This window comes from Alligator mississippiensis, chromosome 11 (assembly GCF_030867095.1).
Source record: "Alligator mississippiensis isolate rAllMis1 chromosome 11, rAllMis1, whole genome shotgun sequence".
In the NCBI taxonomy this organism is placed as follows: domain Eukaryota; kingdom Metazoa; phylum Chordata; order Crocodylia; family Alligatoridae; genus Alligator; species Alligator mississippiensis.
The window spans coordinates 38,676,756-38,691,853 of record NC_081834.1 but is presented as its reverse complement, the minus strand read 5'-3'; the positions used below and the strand labels follow the sequence as shown (position 1 = coordinate 38,691,853).

Sequence of the window (15,098 nt, the reverse complement as noted above, 5' to 3'; positions counted from 1 at the left end):
TGGGGTGCACTGATAAAGATTTTCTTGACCAATACCGATGGCTGCTTATTAACCAGCCATATCAACCAATACCGATCTGATAGCCGATTTACACTAATGCAGCCCAGGAACTTGGAGAGAGCAGCCTCCTGCTGGTAAATCTGTGGGAGGGGATGGGGCATGGGGGAGGGAAGGGGTGTGGGGGGCGGCAGATCAAGGTCCCCCATGATGAGAGAGGGAGTGGGGCAGGGGCTGCCTAACCAGGGTGGTGAATGCAACCCCCCCCCCATGCCCCCCAGATTCATGAGCTGCCTGTGGCTCTGTCCTACTCCTGGGGTCACATTCACCACCCTGGCTGGGTAGTGTCTGCCTCATTCCTCCCTCACCATGGGGGGGGCCTCAATCTGCCCCCCGCCCCAGGCCCCATCCGTCATCATTGTCCCGTGTCATGTCGTCCCGTTTCCCACTCCCCCCCCCCCCCCCCCCCAACTTATGTGCTGGACATTGCTCTCCAAGCTGCTGGGCTGCATTCCTGGCTGTGTGCATGCTGTGGCTGTGTGCATGCATGCGGCATTTATTGGTGACAGTATTGGCTACACCGGCCAAGAAAAGCTGATTGCCAATAACATTAATTTTCTTCTTATTGGTGCTGATCTGATATTCGACTGATATACTGGTGCACCTCTAGTAGACACGCACCCTTAATGCATCTTAAATTGGGCTAAAGCACCTTAAATTGTCATGTGTAGATGCGCCCCTTGTGTCTTAATTTTTCTGAGCATCTTTAGAAGCCATGATATAAATTCCCAGAACATTGGAGTTGTGTCTGGGGGCAAGAAGTAACTGTTTTAAAATGTTACATTTTGCTTCTGCGACAGGGAACTGGGAATTGAAGCTGGAGTGACTGCAGCCACTTATCCACCAGGCCCATTGCACCCTCATTTGGCCCATTACCATGCACCTCCTCGACTTCATCACTTACAAATAGGGGCTCTTCCTTTAATGGTAAGATCATTTATGGTAGTTATGTACTACCTGCATGTCTTAAAGCATATCTCCTCCTTCATGCAAGGTGTGTTGCTTTTAAATTGGATTGGTAGGAACTGTTGGGAAAGTTACTTATTGGACTGAACAAATGAAGAAAGATTTACTTTATTGATTCTGTTTATGATTCTGCTTCATGGAAAGCTAGAACAAATAAAATGAGTTTAGGACACTAACGTTTCAACTTCAGCCTTGTAAAATGGAAGACATCTGAATGAAATTGCCTCTTGCATAATAATGCATTGACCCTCTGCATCTGATTTTTAAAAGTTCAGGTCCTGCTGTAACCAGCTTCAGAATACTAATGTTTTAACTTACCAAGCAGTATGCAAGAAATTAGTATTGATGCTTATTTTAGATTTCACCTTACAGCACAGTAGGAGTTTATATACGTGTAATTGTTTCAAGATAACATTGAATGTCAAATAAACCAGTTTTTTATAATGAACATCTTTTAAAATGGAGGTTAAGTACATACATTATGTTAATGAGAATAATGGCACAGGGAAGCCAAAATATTGGTGATGGAACATACTTTCTCTTGTTTTGCTAAATTACGAATTTATCCTACGTGAAGAGACTCAGGGAAATTAACCCAAATCAACTAACAGCATGACTTTAAAGTGGTTTGATTAAACTGTACTAAATCTCCAAATGGTAACTCTTATTCTGAAATAAAATGGCTGTAATCCAGTTTCATTTAATATGTTTTGAAAATGAATTTAACTAAACCAAAGCAAATCTCCATATAGGATTTTTAAGGATATTGTTTGAGCCACATAGGTGTGATAAATTAGTCTGAATTGAATGTCAGTGTGTAAACAAGCCCTAGAATAGCTATTACCATAGAGAAGTTGATTTTAATGGTATAAAGTGTATCTTCCCTACCATGTACAAAAATGAAGGCTAGGGGCAAGTTATAAACCTGCAACCTCTTGGATGAATGGTTTTGCACTTTTTATAACTTGTTTGCACATTGCTTTATTCTTTGCTAGTTAGCTAGCATGGCAAAACATCTCCCAGTTCCTTAAAGACATTTCAGTTTCTGATGCATTGTTGTACAGTTAGCACACCTTGCTGCAAACCTGTGCCTTGGAAATATTTGAAAATAAAGGATGATTAACTTCATGATTAGAGGAATCGCCTCTTTGGAGCAGTCTCTATGTATTTCTGTACTTTAGTATAGTTAAATAGCTTCTGGTCACTGTCAATTTAAGTATGTTACATTTTCATCTTTGTGTTGCACGAACCATCTGTGCAAATCCTAATTCTCTGTGTACTTACTAAATTTGGTCAGTTCTTCTTTGACAGGACAAAACTGGGTTTTTAATTTCACTCTCCTTCCCCCTTTTTGTATTGGTACAGTATATAGGAAATAAACATGAATTATGAGTTGCTTTTAATACAGTTTCCTAATGCATACGGCCGCTGTAATAGTCCAGCAAATTATATTAGCATCAGAAAGGAGTGAAATTCAGCTTCTTTGCATAGTTTTGTAATAAAATTGAAACAAAGATAACAAGTCTGTGTGGTGCAATATCTTTCTGACCTTGGAAATCTTTCATCCCAAATCTTCAGAATTCAGATGGCTCTAGATTTTCATCACTTGGGAAGTGGTGGACATTTTACCAGATGTCATAAACTTGCTATGTATCTATTTTCACATGGATGTGACATTTCACAGATCTGTGGCTTCAGCTAAAATGTCATTTTAGGGAGTGCATTGGACCCTTTTATAGGCTATTATGTTAACAACAGAGTAGGGGGAGCTGTATACATTTTAGATTCTGGCTTCCACTCCATAGGTTTATAATAGGAATCTTTTGTGTCTGAAGGTCAGGGGTAAGACTTTCTTCATTCATGCATCATTGTGTAGGGACAATTAAATGGAAAAGCTGTGGTTAATCCTGGGAAGGCTTTTTTGTTTTGTTTCGGATTTTTTTGTTATTTAATCCTGGTCGGGTAATTTATAGATTAAGGAGAAATTGTGCATTATAAGGGAGACTTTTTTTTTTTTTTTTTTTACATACAAAGCAATTGGCATGCCTTGAAGTGCAGTTATGTTCTTCCTGTTACCTTGTGATGGTTAAGGAGGGAAAGCAGCACTTGTATCATTATGCCGTGGTATCTTTGGGGTCAACTGAGTCTTTCTCTGGCAGAAGACCAGTGGTTAAAGTTAAGATTATGAAACGAGCATTTAAAATTAATTCAGGTCTCTTAGAAATGTGAAAGGAGCATTGGTAAATGGTAAGCATGCCTTGAGTTCAGTGTCTGTTGTGTAAGCTTGGTGTTAAGAATTTTATGACATGGTTGTCATGAATGTAAAATTTCCTTTACTGCTGTGTGCGCCACTAAACTGCAGTCACTTACAACTATGTAAGAAGATAGCTCCTTCCCTTCATACACTGGCTGAACTATGTGCCAGAAGAGCTGCTAAGATTACTGCTTTGTGCTTATTCCACAATCCCAATGAGACTTTAGGAATTGTTTGGGGTTATAAACTATCATACTTCACGGTGCGTGGTCGATCCTAGTTTCCCAGTGCGAAAAGTTAGGATTTTCATAGGCACGGCGTATAAATCGGGACTGGGCTCAGCACTTGGCTGGCATGGCCCCATTCTGTGGGTGGTGCTGCCTGAGCTGCACCAGCCAAATGCTGGCATGGCCCTGTCCCCTGTGAGTGGCGCTTGACAGTGCTGCTTGCAGCAGACAGGGCCAGGCTCGGTGCTCAGCTGGCACAGCCCCATCCCCTGTGAGCCCAGCACCGCTCTCAGAGGATGGGACCGAGTGCTGAGTCCGTCCCCATCCCCTGCAAGTGGTGCATCCCCAGCCAAGTGCAGAGCCCTGTTGAGCAGCGCCGGGTGCAGCAGCCTCCTGGTGCAGATGAAATCATCAAATTTCACTGCTTCCAACTTCTTTTTTTAGAGAAGGCTCTGCTAAACAACTCACACAATTCCTAAATTACTCATGTCTTGGACCCATTTTTTTTTGTAGACGTGATGGTGAATGGGAAACAGCACTTAGCTGATTTGATTTCCTCTTGAATACACAGCAAAGGCCAGATCCTGTTCCACTTCCCAGGCTTCTACAATCCTATTCCATTCTGTTTGCATTTCTGGGAGCCATTACTTCTTGTAACACGTTCATCTTAGCCTTAAGACTTAACTCCCAAGAAATGAGGAAAAGATGGAGCCACAAACCTTTTTGCCTTAACAGTTTTTCAGAGACTTGAGCCAGGGTAGAATAGAATCACATTTAAATACTTATGTCAGCTCAAACATCTAACTGTTTAAGCTGATAGAAAATAGATTAGTACCTCTTTGATTCTCTCAACAATAAGAAATTATTGACACTGCCACTTTAGCAGTGCCATGTCAACACTTAGCCACTTCGTCTGAATGGGCTCATTTAGATGCTGCTCTCTATGCAATAATGTCTGGCTGCTGTTCTGCCTATAAACATCTCTTGTAGGGTGCTGCAGCCCTTTTGTACAATGTGAGGATGTGAAGGGTGTGATAACTAGTGGGTTGCTTAGGTTGAAGTGCAATCACTATTTTAATGGTACTCCGCTTGAAAACTTTTTGATTAGATCCACGTGATTTTAGTTTAAATAATAATTTATTTTATTATTTTGCATTTTTATGTTGACTTAGCTACATAAAGGTAGATTCACTTTGACTGGCTACATAAAGATAAAACTACAATTTGCATGCTTAACCTAAAATTTTACAACTTTATCACATGTTAAAAACAGTCCTGATTTTCCTAATATAAAGGTGGCTTGCATTTCTAGGGGCTTTTTTAATGAAGATGGGGAGCGAGCTAGCTTTTTAGCTTTTAGGGCAGGGGTAGGCAAAGTCTGACACACGGGCTGGATTAGGCCTATGGCAAACTCCCATTCCCCAGAAGCCACTGTGGCAGCAGCTCCTTTTGGTTGTCGCCATTGGACCCAGCCCTGCTGCTTGGGCATCCCGGCACATCTTGCCCACACCCACCACCCGGGGCAGGACCCAAGTGGGCAGGGTGGGTGGCTGGGATGGGGCTGTGGCTGGGAGCAAGATGGGAGGGCAGGGCCAGGGAGGCCACAGGATCTTGGGAGGGCCAGGGCAGAGCCACGATCCAGTGCCCACACGCCCCTGCGATGAACCTGGGTTCCGTGGCAGGGGCATGCAGGGAGTAGATTACAGCACTCCCTCGGCTCTGGCTCCAGATTGCCTCGGTGCAGTTGGTTCTGTTTGGAGATCCTTACTTGTCCTGGTTCAAGTGCCACACGCTTAGCTTGTAGGCCATGATGTTGAAGAAGTCAGGATTCAAGTAGGACATCTCTTGTGGAACAGAAGTCTGATCTGATTTGGGCTAGCTTTGTGTATAGATCACAGAAAGACTGAGAAGTAATTGAAAGTTTTGGATTTTTTTTTTTATAGAATTGGATTTAGAGCTTCATTACTCATTTCTTAATATCCCTAATTAGAGTCTCTCACTGGGACAAACTTCTTTTAGAGGTCACTGGAGTAGAAGTGCAGAGAAGCTTTGAGATGGCTGAAGTGTAGTCCAAGAACCTTTGGGAATGGTACATTCCTCCCCACTCTACCCCTAGACTGCAGTCTTGCCAAATTAGAAAAGACCATGCTATGGATTTATCTGGCCATATATACTGTTGCTATTTCACTCTGTTTAAGAACTTTTACAACAGTAGTTCTTGGCAGATCCTACCATCCCTGACAAACCTACTGTTCTGATACCTCCTTCTCTGTTGAGACTCAGCATTTGGATTCATCTGAGATGACCTAAATTGAGGCATTTCAGTATTTGAACTATTTGCCATCTGGGAGTGTGATTAGAAAAACCCCAACAACACACAGAAGGGACCTTTTACTTCTGCGCCTCATAGATGTCTCTCTTTACAAGAAGTGCCAGAACACATCTTCCTGAGTGCTCTTCTGTGCCACAAGGATGTACTGTTTTAAAGGGCTTTAATGTATTAGCTTATCAGCCAGTGATTCGGTCTTTAACAGTCATGAATGCTATTTATCTGTTCTTTATGAACCTGTATATACAAAGCTCTGTCATCACTTGAAATTTTAGGAAGACTAGTTTTAATTTTTACTCATGGAGGGTTGTCTTGGATTGTGATAAACTAAAACTAGTCATTGGATTGTATCTGAAGTATATAGATTAGCACACAAAGGTAACCTGTTGTTTGTTCATCGTGGCTGATGTAGTAACCCAGCCTCTCTTCCTCCATTTGTTTAGGCAGTAGATAAACTTCATTACCTGAACGTCTGTTGAGACCTGTATTGCCATGTAACATGATCAGATTCACCAGTGGTGGTTGCTGCCAGGAAAAAGGCAGATTAACAGCTCTTGAAATATGCTGCAGGAAAAAGAGGTGAAGCAGATAAAAGTAGTTGTGTAAAAATGTGTTCCTAGCACAGTATTGCACTTGCAGCTCAACTGTGGGGACATGAGCAAACTTAACATGCATTTTGCAGTTTCTGGCCAGTCGATGTAGAGACTAAAAAGGTGACCCAAACTCTTAAAAATGACAAATAGCAAGTAGGTATGATGTGGATCCCCCTGACAAAGCATGTTGTATTGGCTCTGGTGGTCTGTTTAGTGTGCATTGTTGCAAGAGAACTTTGCCCTTCACTAAGGTGAAGATAAATTAGTAAGATGCACTTTTCTTGGGTCCAAGAATGCTAAAGCATGCAGTGTTTATAGTGGGCAGGCAGCAAGCTAGGATTCAGGTCAGTGAGACCATCCAGGGGCTAACAGCTATGAAAAATTATAGAAACTTGCAAGGCAAGATGATGTTAGAAAGACCTATGTGTATACGCATTTTGCTGTTTCTCACCCCCTGTTCTCTGTAAACCATTTATCTCCTTAGCTGAATGAATGAATAAATAAATAGTTGGTTTTGAAGAATCTATTTTTGAATCCCTAATTTTGAATGTCACACTTTTCTGCAGTAAAAGAGCTGATTGCTGCTAAAAGGGCTGATTGCGCCTGTTTTGTTAACATGGTTGGGAAGCAGGAGGGCCAGACAGTGCACTTAGAATTCATAGATTCATAGATGTTAGGGTTGGAAGGGACCTCAATAGATCATCGAGTCTGACCCCCTGCATAAGCAGGAAAGAGTGCTGGGTCTAGATGACCCCAGCTAGATGCATATCCAACCTCCTCTTGAAGACCCCCAGGGTAGGGGAGAGCACCACCTCCCTTGGGAGCCCGTTCCAGACCTTGGCCACTGTAACTGTGAAGAAGTTCTTCCTAATGTCCAATCTAAATCTGCTCTCTGCTAGCTTGTGGCCATTATTTCTTGTAACCCCCGGGGGCGCCTTGGTGAATAAAACCTCACCAATTCCCTTCTGTGCCCCCGTGATGAACTTATAGGCAGCCACAAGGTCGCCTCTCAACCTTCTCTTGCGGAGGCTGAAAAGGTCCAGGTGCCCTAGTCTCTCCTCATAGGGCTTGGCCTGCAGGCCCTTAACCATACGAGTGGCCCTTCTCTGGACCCTCTCCAGGTTATCCACATCCCTCTTGAAGTGCGGTGCCCAGAATTGCACGCAGTATTCCAACTGAGGTCTGACTAGCGCCAGATAGAGGGGAAGTATCACCTCCTTGGATCTGTTCGTCATGCATCTGCTGATGCACGATAAAGTGCCATTAGCTTATGGTTGAGAATGGTTGAGCTGCACAGTTTCACTCTTAAGAGATGAAAGAATCCAGGCTTGTTGCACGAGGGGAGCATTCAAGAGGGACAGAGATGTCTGTAGTCAGGGCCATCCCTAGGGTAGGGCGAATCAGGGTGCCCGCCCCGGGCTCCGTGCTTTGGGCGCTCCATGGAGCCAGACAGAGCGGCTGTGGCCCCTCCTGTGGGGCCCACCTGGAGCTGTAGTCTCAGCCCCGCGTCACACAAGAACAACGGAGACCCCCGCCGTCCTCTGTTATCGGGGGTACCATGGCCCCACGCAGTATTAAGGGACCCCTGCACAGGCTGATTTGCCCTGGGGTCAGCACCCCACTATGGTCGGCTCTGTCTGTAGTGCAGCCCACCTTTTGGCCATGACAGACTAATTAATTCCACATTTGCCTGCGTACTGTTTCACTCTTTCCCAAAAAACAGATACTGGAAATTCAGGGGTGTATTATTTGTGAAGAAATATGGTAACAGCAGTTTCTACTGCTTAGGTTTTGTCAGGGCAAAAGTGAAAAAAAATCTGGACAGTGTAGCATTAAGTGGCTGTTAACTGACGCATCCTCTTTGTTTTACATGATTGACAGGGAGCAGAAGGAGCAGGCTCTGCTCCCTGACTGCTGCTATTCACTCACTCACTACAAGGAAAGATTTTTTTTTTTTTTACTTCGTTCTGCCTTTCAAAAACAAGTGCCGGATCTTATTCCAGGGGCATACTGTATGCAACAAAATGTGGTATTCTCCTTCCAAATTGAACTTAACACAACTGGGATGACTTCTCTGGCATTTCAGAGTCCCACTTCAGAAAAGGAAAAAATCCAGATAAGCAAATGAATTTTCTTTTTCCTTGTGGATACCCAGAGTTGCATGATGCACTGTAACTGGGAAGTAGCCAGCAGTGCAGCACATCTCCCTATATGGGAGGCAGACTGGAAACATCAACAAAAAAACAAAAGGACCTACGAGGATGGAGTGTTTCAGTCCTCCTCCGAAGGACAAGCGAGTGCCCTTTAGAATTTTGCCCGAAGGGACTTTTAGGCACAAACATTTATTTAAGAAATAAAAAGACTGGAAGACCAACAGGCAAAGCTACTCGTGTAAAGCCCTTTGCCATTCTTGTCAGGAAATGACAGCATTCTTACTTGCGTGTCATCATAGAAATAGGGATCTTCTGGACAATTTAAACCAGACAACTTCCAGAGATGCATGGGATGTACGTACGAGTGTTCTGCAGCACTGTTTGGGGTCACCTCTCTAATCTTAAAATTGTACCTGATCTTCATGTTTTTATGTAAACATCTTGAATGTACCAACTGCATCTTAAGGGTGAGGTTGTCAGCAATGTTTTTGGGCAGGGTGCCAGAAACACCCACAGCTTCTACTTGTAAGATGTTGGAGTGCCAGGGGTGGATGGCGCGGGAAGCCATGAGGGGCCCAATCCTTTTTGGGGCAGCACAGCACTGGCCCCTTCCCCACTGTCCACCCTGAGGCATGTGCGCCAAGCAAAATGCCTTTGCGTGCCACATTCTGGCTCCCATGCCAGTGGTTGCCTACCCCTTTCTCCTGTTTGTATAAGTTTGAAAACACAGAGGCAGTTCACTGTCCATGTCACTGAAAACCATAATTTGAGGATAGAAAATTCCGTGGCAAGCCAGTGGATCATCTGATCTGGGATAAAATTATATGGAAGGATTCCAGATGGATAAAGCCTTGAGTCTAAATTTGCTCTAAAAAGCAAAACGTGGTTGGTGTCCGGCCAGGATTCTCCGAGTTGTTGCTTTGGAGCTCGGGAGGATCTGGAAATAAAAGCTGCCCTGGAGCAGGAGTGTTCAAAGTGATAAATGAAGAAACCTGAAAGTAGGCATTCAGACAACTTACCTTTTTGAGTTAATCTGACAATGCAAATAAATACTTTTGTTCTAATTTTCATGCATGTGGTTGGCATCCTTTAGTGACCTATAGGCTTTTTTGTTGTTGTTTGGTGCTTAAATCTAGGATACCCCTTGTTACAGTCTCAAGAGCAGAGGTTGTTCATAATGAAGGGTTAAAAAGTACAAAATATACAATGGCACTACTGTAAAGAGAATTACCCTTGCTTCACTTTAAACATTTGTAAGTTATGCTGAACTTTCTTGGAAGTGTCAGATTCCTGTGGAGCTTTTCATGTAACTAAAGCCAGAGGGAAGGTTAAGAGCAGAGCGGTTCTGTGTTCTGGAAATGCCATGGAGGGTTAGGAAACTTGTAGAGTACAGAAATTGATCACCATGCACATTTCCCATGCAGCCCCAGGTGTGCTCAATATTCGAGGGGAGTGTGCATGTGCCTCTGATAGATGCCCTGTTTTTTGAAAGCTTTAGTTCTCTCAGTTTATCCTATAAACACGGCTGCATGCTGGCTATGGTATTTAGCTTCACTTTTACCGGTAAGTAACTGTTGCAAATCAGTTTTAAGTATTGCATAACACTCTAGCTATGTACTCTTTAGATTGATTCAGACTTGGGATAGCCCCCTCCCCTCAGCCCCTCAAGTTATTTTGCAAGAATTGGTGGTGACAGCTGCTTGCTTACGTTTTGTTTGCTTCCAAATATCTGCTTAGTGTGAAATACTTTAAAAAAAAATATGTTTATAATGAGAGTTTAATCTTACACTATGCTCCCATCCATAAATCTCTACTTAAATGCAGTCAATAAAATTAAGCATTTCTGAATAATCAGTTGTAAGAATACATCGTAGCTGTACCAAAACTAGCTTAAAGGTGAAGTCTGCTATTGGCATTTAAAGTTGTATTACAAATGTCAAGTTTTGAGTAGTGAAAATAAAATTAAAGTTAAACCTAAAAGTGTATATGCATAAAAGCACTTTCCTTTTATTCTTTCTTTTCCAAAATAATCAGGACAGAGAAATATTTGGCACAAAAGTGAAAATCAACTTTTCCTTGATGTAATCAGGATGAACTATTGACATCTTGACATCTCAGGATGAACTATTCTGAGCCATCATTTATAGCACCTGTAGCTAGTTGCCTTCATTGAGGGGAAAACTGCATTTTTTCAGAAGCTAAAGTATGGGGGCGTTTTTTTTCTCTCTCATTGTTCCCTACAACACAGTTTGCAGTTTGACTCAGTTTTCATTTTAATTTGCCACTTGTTTCTAAAGCAAACTGAAAATTTCGCCCTACCCCCACCCTTTAAACAATAAGCGCTAAAGAGGACAATTTTTATGAAAAGTATTAAAGGTATATTTTAGACATTGAGTCAGCACTGTTAGTCACTTGTTGTACCCAAGGCGGCCAGTTGGGATAGCTCTACTGTGTAAACGTGGACCCTGCGCCCAAGGAGTTTACAATCCCAGGTTCTTAGGGTTGTATTTGAAAGACTTCTGTAAGCTGAGAGTTGCATCTTGGATTTGCCTTCTAAATTGTAAGCATGCCAAAACACATGTTGCTTGAATAAGATAGGGCACTGACTATTGTTATAGAATGAGTGTTTACTTTGATTCTTCTGTGATATCACAAGTCTTATTTGAGAATCAACAGCAAGTTTGATAGTGATTTCACATATCAGTTTGAGGTGTTGAGTTTAAATATATACAGATTTTGGTATGGAGTGTTTATACAACTCAGGCTGTGACTGAGCATTGTCAAGCTTAAACCTTTTTTATTTGTTACTCAGATGGTGTAGAGAACTATTATAGAGTGTCTAGTTTGCCATGAGGATTCTCGCTTCTGGTTATATTTAGAGAGCAGCCTGATAAGGAAGCTCAGAGGTAGCATTGCAGTATGTTATCAGCTGGAATTGTATACACTAGTTCAAGCCAAGCAGTATAAATGATGAAGAGTGACTTGAATAAAAGCAAAAGGATCTTATGTTTTGCAACATGAACAGTAAAATACTAAAACTGTTCCAAATAGGTTTAACTTACGTCTACTATTTGAATAGGTTCCAGACATGGCGGGCTACCCTCACATCCGTTACATTTCATCGGGATTGGATGGAACATCATTCAGAGGCCCTTTCAGGGGCAATTTTGAGGTTTGTAATAGAATAAACCTAGATCTATGCCAAAATGTGTCATGAGGGAAGGAGGGGAGGGTATGCTGCAGGACTAGTTCTGTATTTGAATGCAAAAGAAATGTAAGCAAATACCGTTTAATTTTTAGTTTTCGGGGAGCTGAGATGCTAAAACCTGAAACGTTTCTGGAAAAACGAATAAACGGTGACCTTTTTCTGGACAATGTAGCATTAGGTGGCTATTAATGGACACATCCTTATTTTACTATAAATAGGATCTGATACTTTCTAAGACATGATGAAAGATACTGGTGCCTCTAGATAACTATACAAAGATCCACCTAGCTGGAGTGGAGTTTGGCACTTTGACAGCGCTGTTCTTTGTTTATCATGTAGTGCAGGAATTGAAACTAAATACAGTATCAGATGCAGAGAGTTAATGAACTAGTTCACTGAAAAAAAGTCTTCAGTAAGAGCTCATGATCCTACTAAAACTGTGGTGCTGGAGAATAAGAAATCAGTCACTGTAATTCCATCTTAAGTCATTTCTTCTTTTTTGAGCCATAATGACCGAAAGCAAACATTGGAGTATCATTTTAATTACTTTTTCCTCATTTGACACAAGTATGTTTGAACATACTGATTGGTTGTTTCTAGATGATAAAAACGTTCCAGTGCTTTTGGGAGTAAAACAGTATTTCCCTATATCCTAAAACATCAAACAGTGCTGTGTATTTGTTTGCAGAGAGCCCCAACTTTTCCTGCACAACATAATTTAATTAAAAATTTTGCTTCTTTCAGGTAAATTGTGTGTAAGTGGGAAAATTTAATGGTGGTTTCTGTTCTGTCAAGTGGATAGAACTAGCACTTAGTTACAGATATGTCCCAGTTTTCACACTGGTTCTCTCTTGACTTCAGGAGCTGATTCATTTAGAAGAGCGATTAGGCAATGTTAACCGTGGAGCGTCCCAGGGAACTATTGAAAGGTGCACATACCCTCACAAATACAAAAAGGTAAGGAGAATATCTCAAATCACAGAACTGCCTGTTACTTTATCTTCTGAGGATATAATAAATACTAGCACTTCCAGTATTGTTGAATTAGATATTTCAGTTCATGACCAAGGACATAAGTCTTCTCAATGGGCCCAATTTAAAGGATATTGAGCAAAGAAATGTCAATTTTGAGGTTATTTTCCATTTTGGAGTAAAAAATGAGGATGGAGGAGAGTCTTTAAGGGTGAAAAAATAATTCCCAGATTCTTGAGGGATACAGAAAACTTGCAGATCTGGAGCTCCATCTCTTTTCATTAAAGGTACCAACTTTTAAAAAGTGACAACAGATGTAGTTAATTTAAGGGCTGCAGTTGTTTTATATAGAGATGAGGAGTGACTTGTGTCATTTTGGGTATTTGAAACGTGAAAAACAGTGCCATACCTTGGAACGTGTAAAGGAAAGGAGGTCCATACCTCTTGAGAAGATTTTCAGCTCAACTCCAGCCCTTGGCCATATGAGCTAAAATGTTGATGCACTAGCAGGTTGGTTCATACAGGTCTTTGCCCTAAGTAGAAAGCTGGAAGATTGAATCTGTGCTCTTCATCCTCTGTGGCATATTTGACCTAAGATGTAGAGCAAGAGCCCCAGAATTATGCAGTATTGTCTTCCCCAGTCCTCTCCTCCCCTTGCGCTTTCTGTATGGTCCTGTCAGTACAATATTCCTTTTAATCTTCAATTCATTTTACTGTTTCTACATTGTATATTCCATAAAGTGCTGCTGATTAGCACGTGTTGCTGGATTCACTATTATGGCAGGGAATCTGAAATGCGGTTGCTTGGGATGGGATGCTTTGCCTTCCTAAATGCAGGAAGTTGCGGGAAGTGGGTTTGGGTAGTGGGATTCAGGAAACAAGTGGAAGTAGTTGTACTACAGAAGTGATGCATATTCACTTTAATGCCACTTTTTTTATTAAGGAGAGGTTTCTAGATTTTGGTTCTTCCCCCTCCCTGGGGTAGTTGGCTCTCCCAGTGTCAAGATATCAACAGTACATCGGAAGCAAATAATCATGTTTGTTATATTGCTGGTGAAACAAACCATGAAATAGCTAATTCTGACATTTTTATTATCATCAGACTTTTGTGTTGATGCCTCCATGGAGTATAATAAATGCATAATTCATCCTAAAAATTGCAACAGCACTGTTTATATCACTGCCTCCATTATTCTGCTTAGGCTAAAGTCCTAAAAATCCTATTTTCAGAAAACTTTTGACTCTGGAATAGTTCTGTGGTGACTTAAACATAATCCACAGCCATAAGCCAATTTTTGCCATCATACATCCATTTAACTCTGTGCTCATTTCTATACTAATTCTGTACTCTGTTGTCATTTCAGTTTCTGAGCTGTTAGAAGCATATATTTGAATAGTTAATTTAAATGTGAAATGTACTGTGTCAGTAAATACAATGTTGAATATGCCTAATAACAGATTTTACTCAGTTTGTCAATAATGTCATCTCTGCTAATAAGGTAACAACTGATTGGTTCTCACAGAGGAAACTGCACTGCAAGCAAGATGGGGAGGAAGGAACAGAGGAAGACACAGAGGAAAAGTGTACCATCTGTTTGTCTATATTAGAGGAGGGTGAAGATGTCAGGTAAATAAATGCTACTAGTATTTAGTATTCAGCACGAATGCTGTAGCTATAAGACCACCTTTGGACATGGAGAATACCAAATGAAAGGTTTACAAACTCAGTTAATCCAGAACAATCAGTCTTTCAGTTAGAAATAATTAATTCCTATATTGTTCTTTGTTTATAAAAACAGTAAAACTACACAGTAGTATGAAACTCTTTAGGGGCCCATTTGTACTTCAAATTCACTTTCCTTTCCAACAGTGGCCAATGCTGTTGGTCCAGTGGAGTAAAAATCTTCCTAATATATGCAGTGGATTGCATGATTTTGTATGATTGGCAGGAACAGCATATGGGAAGGTTTCTTCAGTTAGCACCTGCAGTTGCAATCATAAATTTCAAGGGGATGCAGTCTCAGCTAAGCTTGAATGCCAACTGCAGAGTTTCTTTTTAAATCTTAATATGCTGCTTTCTTTGCAACCTTGGACAATAAACTCTATAGGTTATTTCTACGTAGCCAAATTCTGTTCTGCTAACGTAAGTCTGGAGTAATAATACTGCTGGTCCATCAGATTTAAGAAAACCCATGCTGGGACAAAACATGGGCCCACGTAGCCCAGACACCTCTGCTGTGACAGACAGTGAATACTAATAAAGGAGAGAGAATTTTAGCACAACATACCTAGGCTGATCTGTCCTGTGCCCCTTCCCACTTCATGTTGTGGCATTCAGA

At 41.5% G+C, this 15,098-nt stretch overlaps 1 protein-coding gene across 7 annotated transcripts in view; it reads left to right on the top strand.

Moving 5' to 3' along the window:
- The window catches only part of RNF111 (ring finger protein 111), a 99,408-nt gene that overhangs the window by 80,436 nt on the left and 3,874 nt on the right, over window positions 1–15,098 (top strand). For 4 of the 7 annotated variants that reach the window (XM_019477757.2, XM_019477756.2, XM_006263845.4 and 1 more), the window contains 4 exons: window positions 858–984; window positions 11,659–11,751; window positions 12,649–12,744; window positions 14,259–14,386. In XM_019477757.2, coding sequence (XP_019333302.1) covers window positions 858–984; window positions 11,659–11,751; window positions 12,649–12,744; window positions 14,259–14,386 — 444 coding nt within the window. The remainder of the gene's footprint in view (window positions 1–857; window positions 985–11,658; window positions 11,752–12,648; window positions 12,745–14,258; window positions 14,387–15,098) is intronic. The other 3 variants (XM_019477759.2, XM_019477758.2, XM_019477760.2) reach the window with 2 other exon arrangements.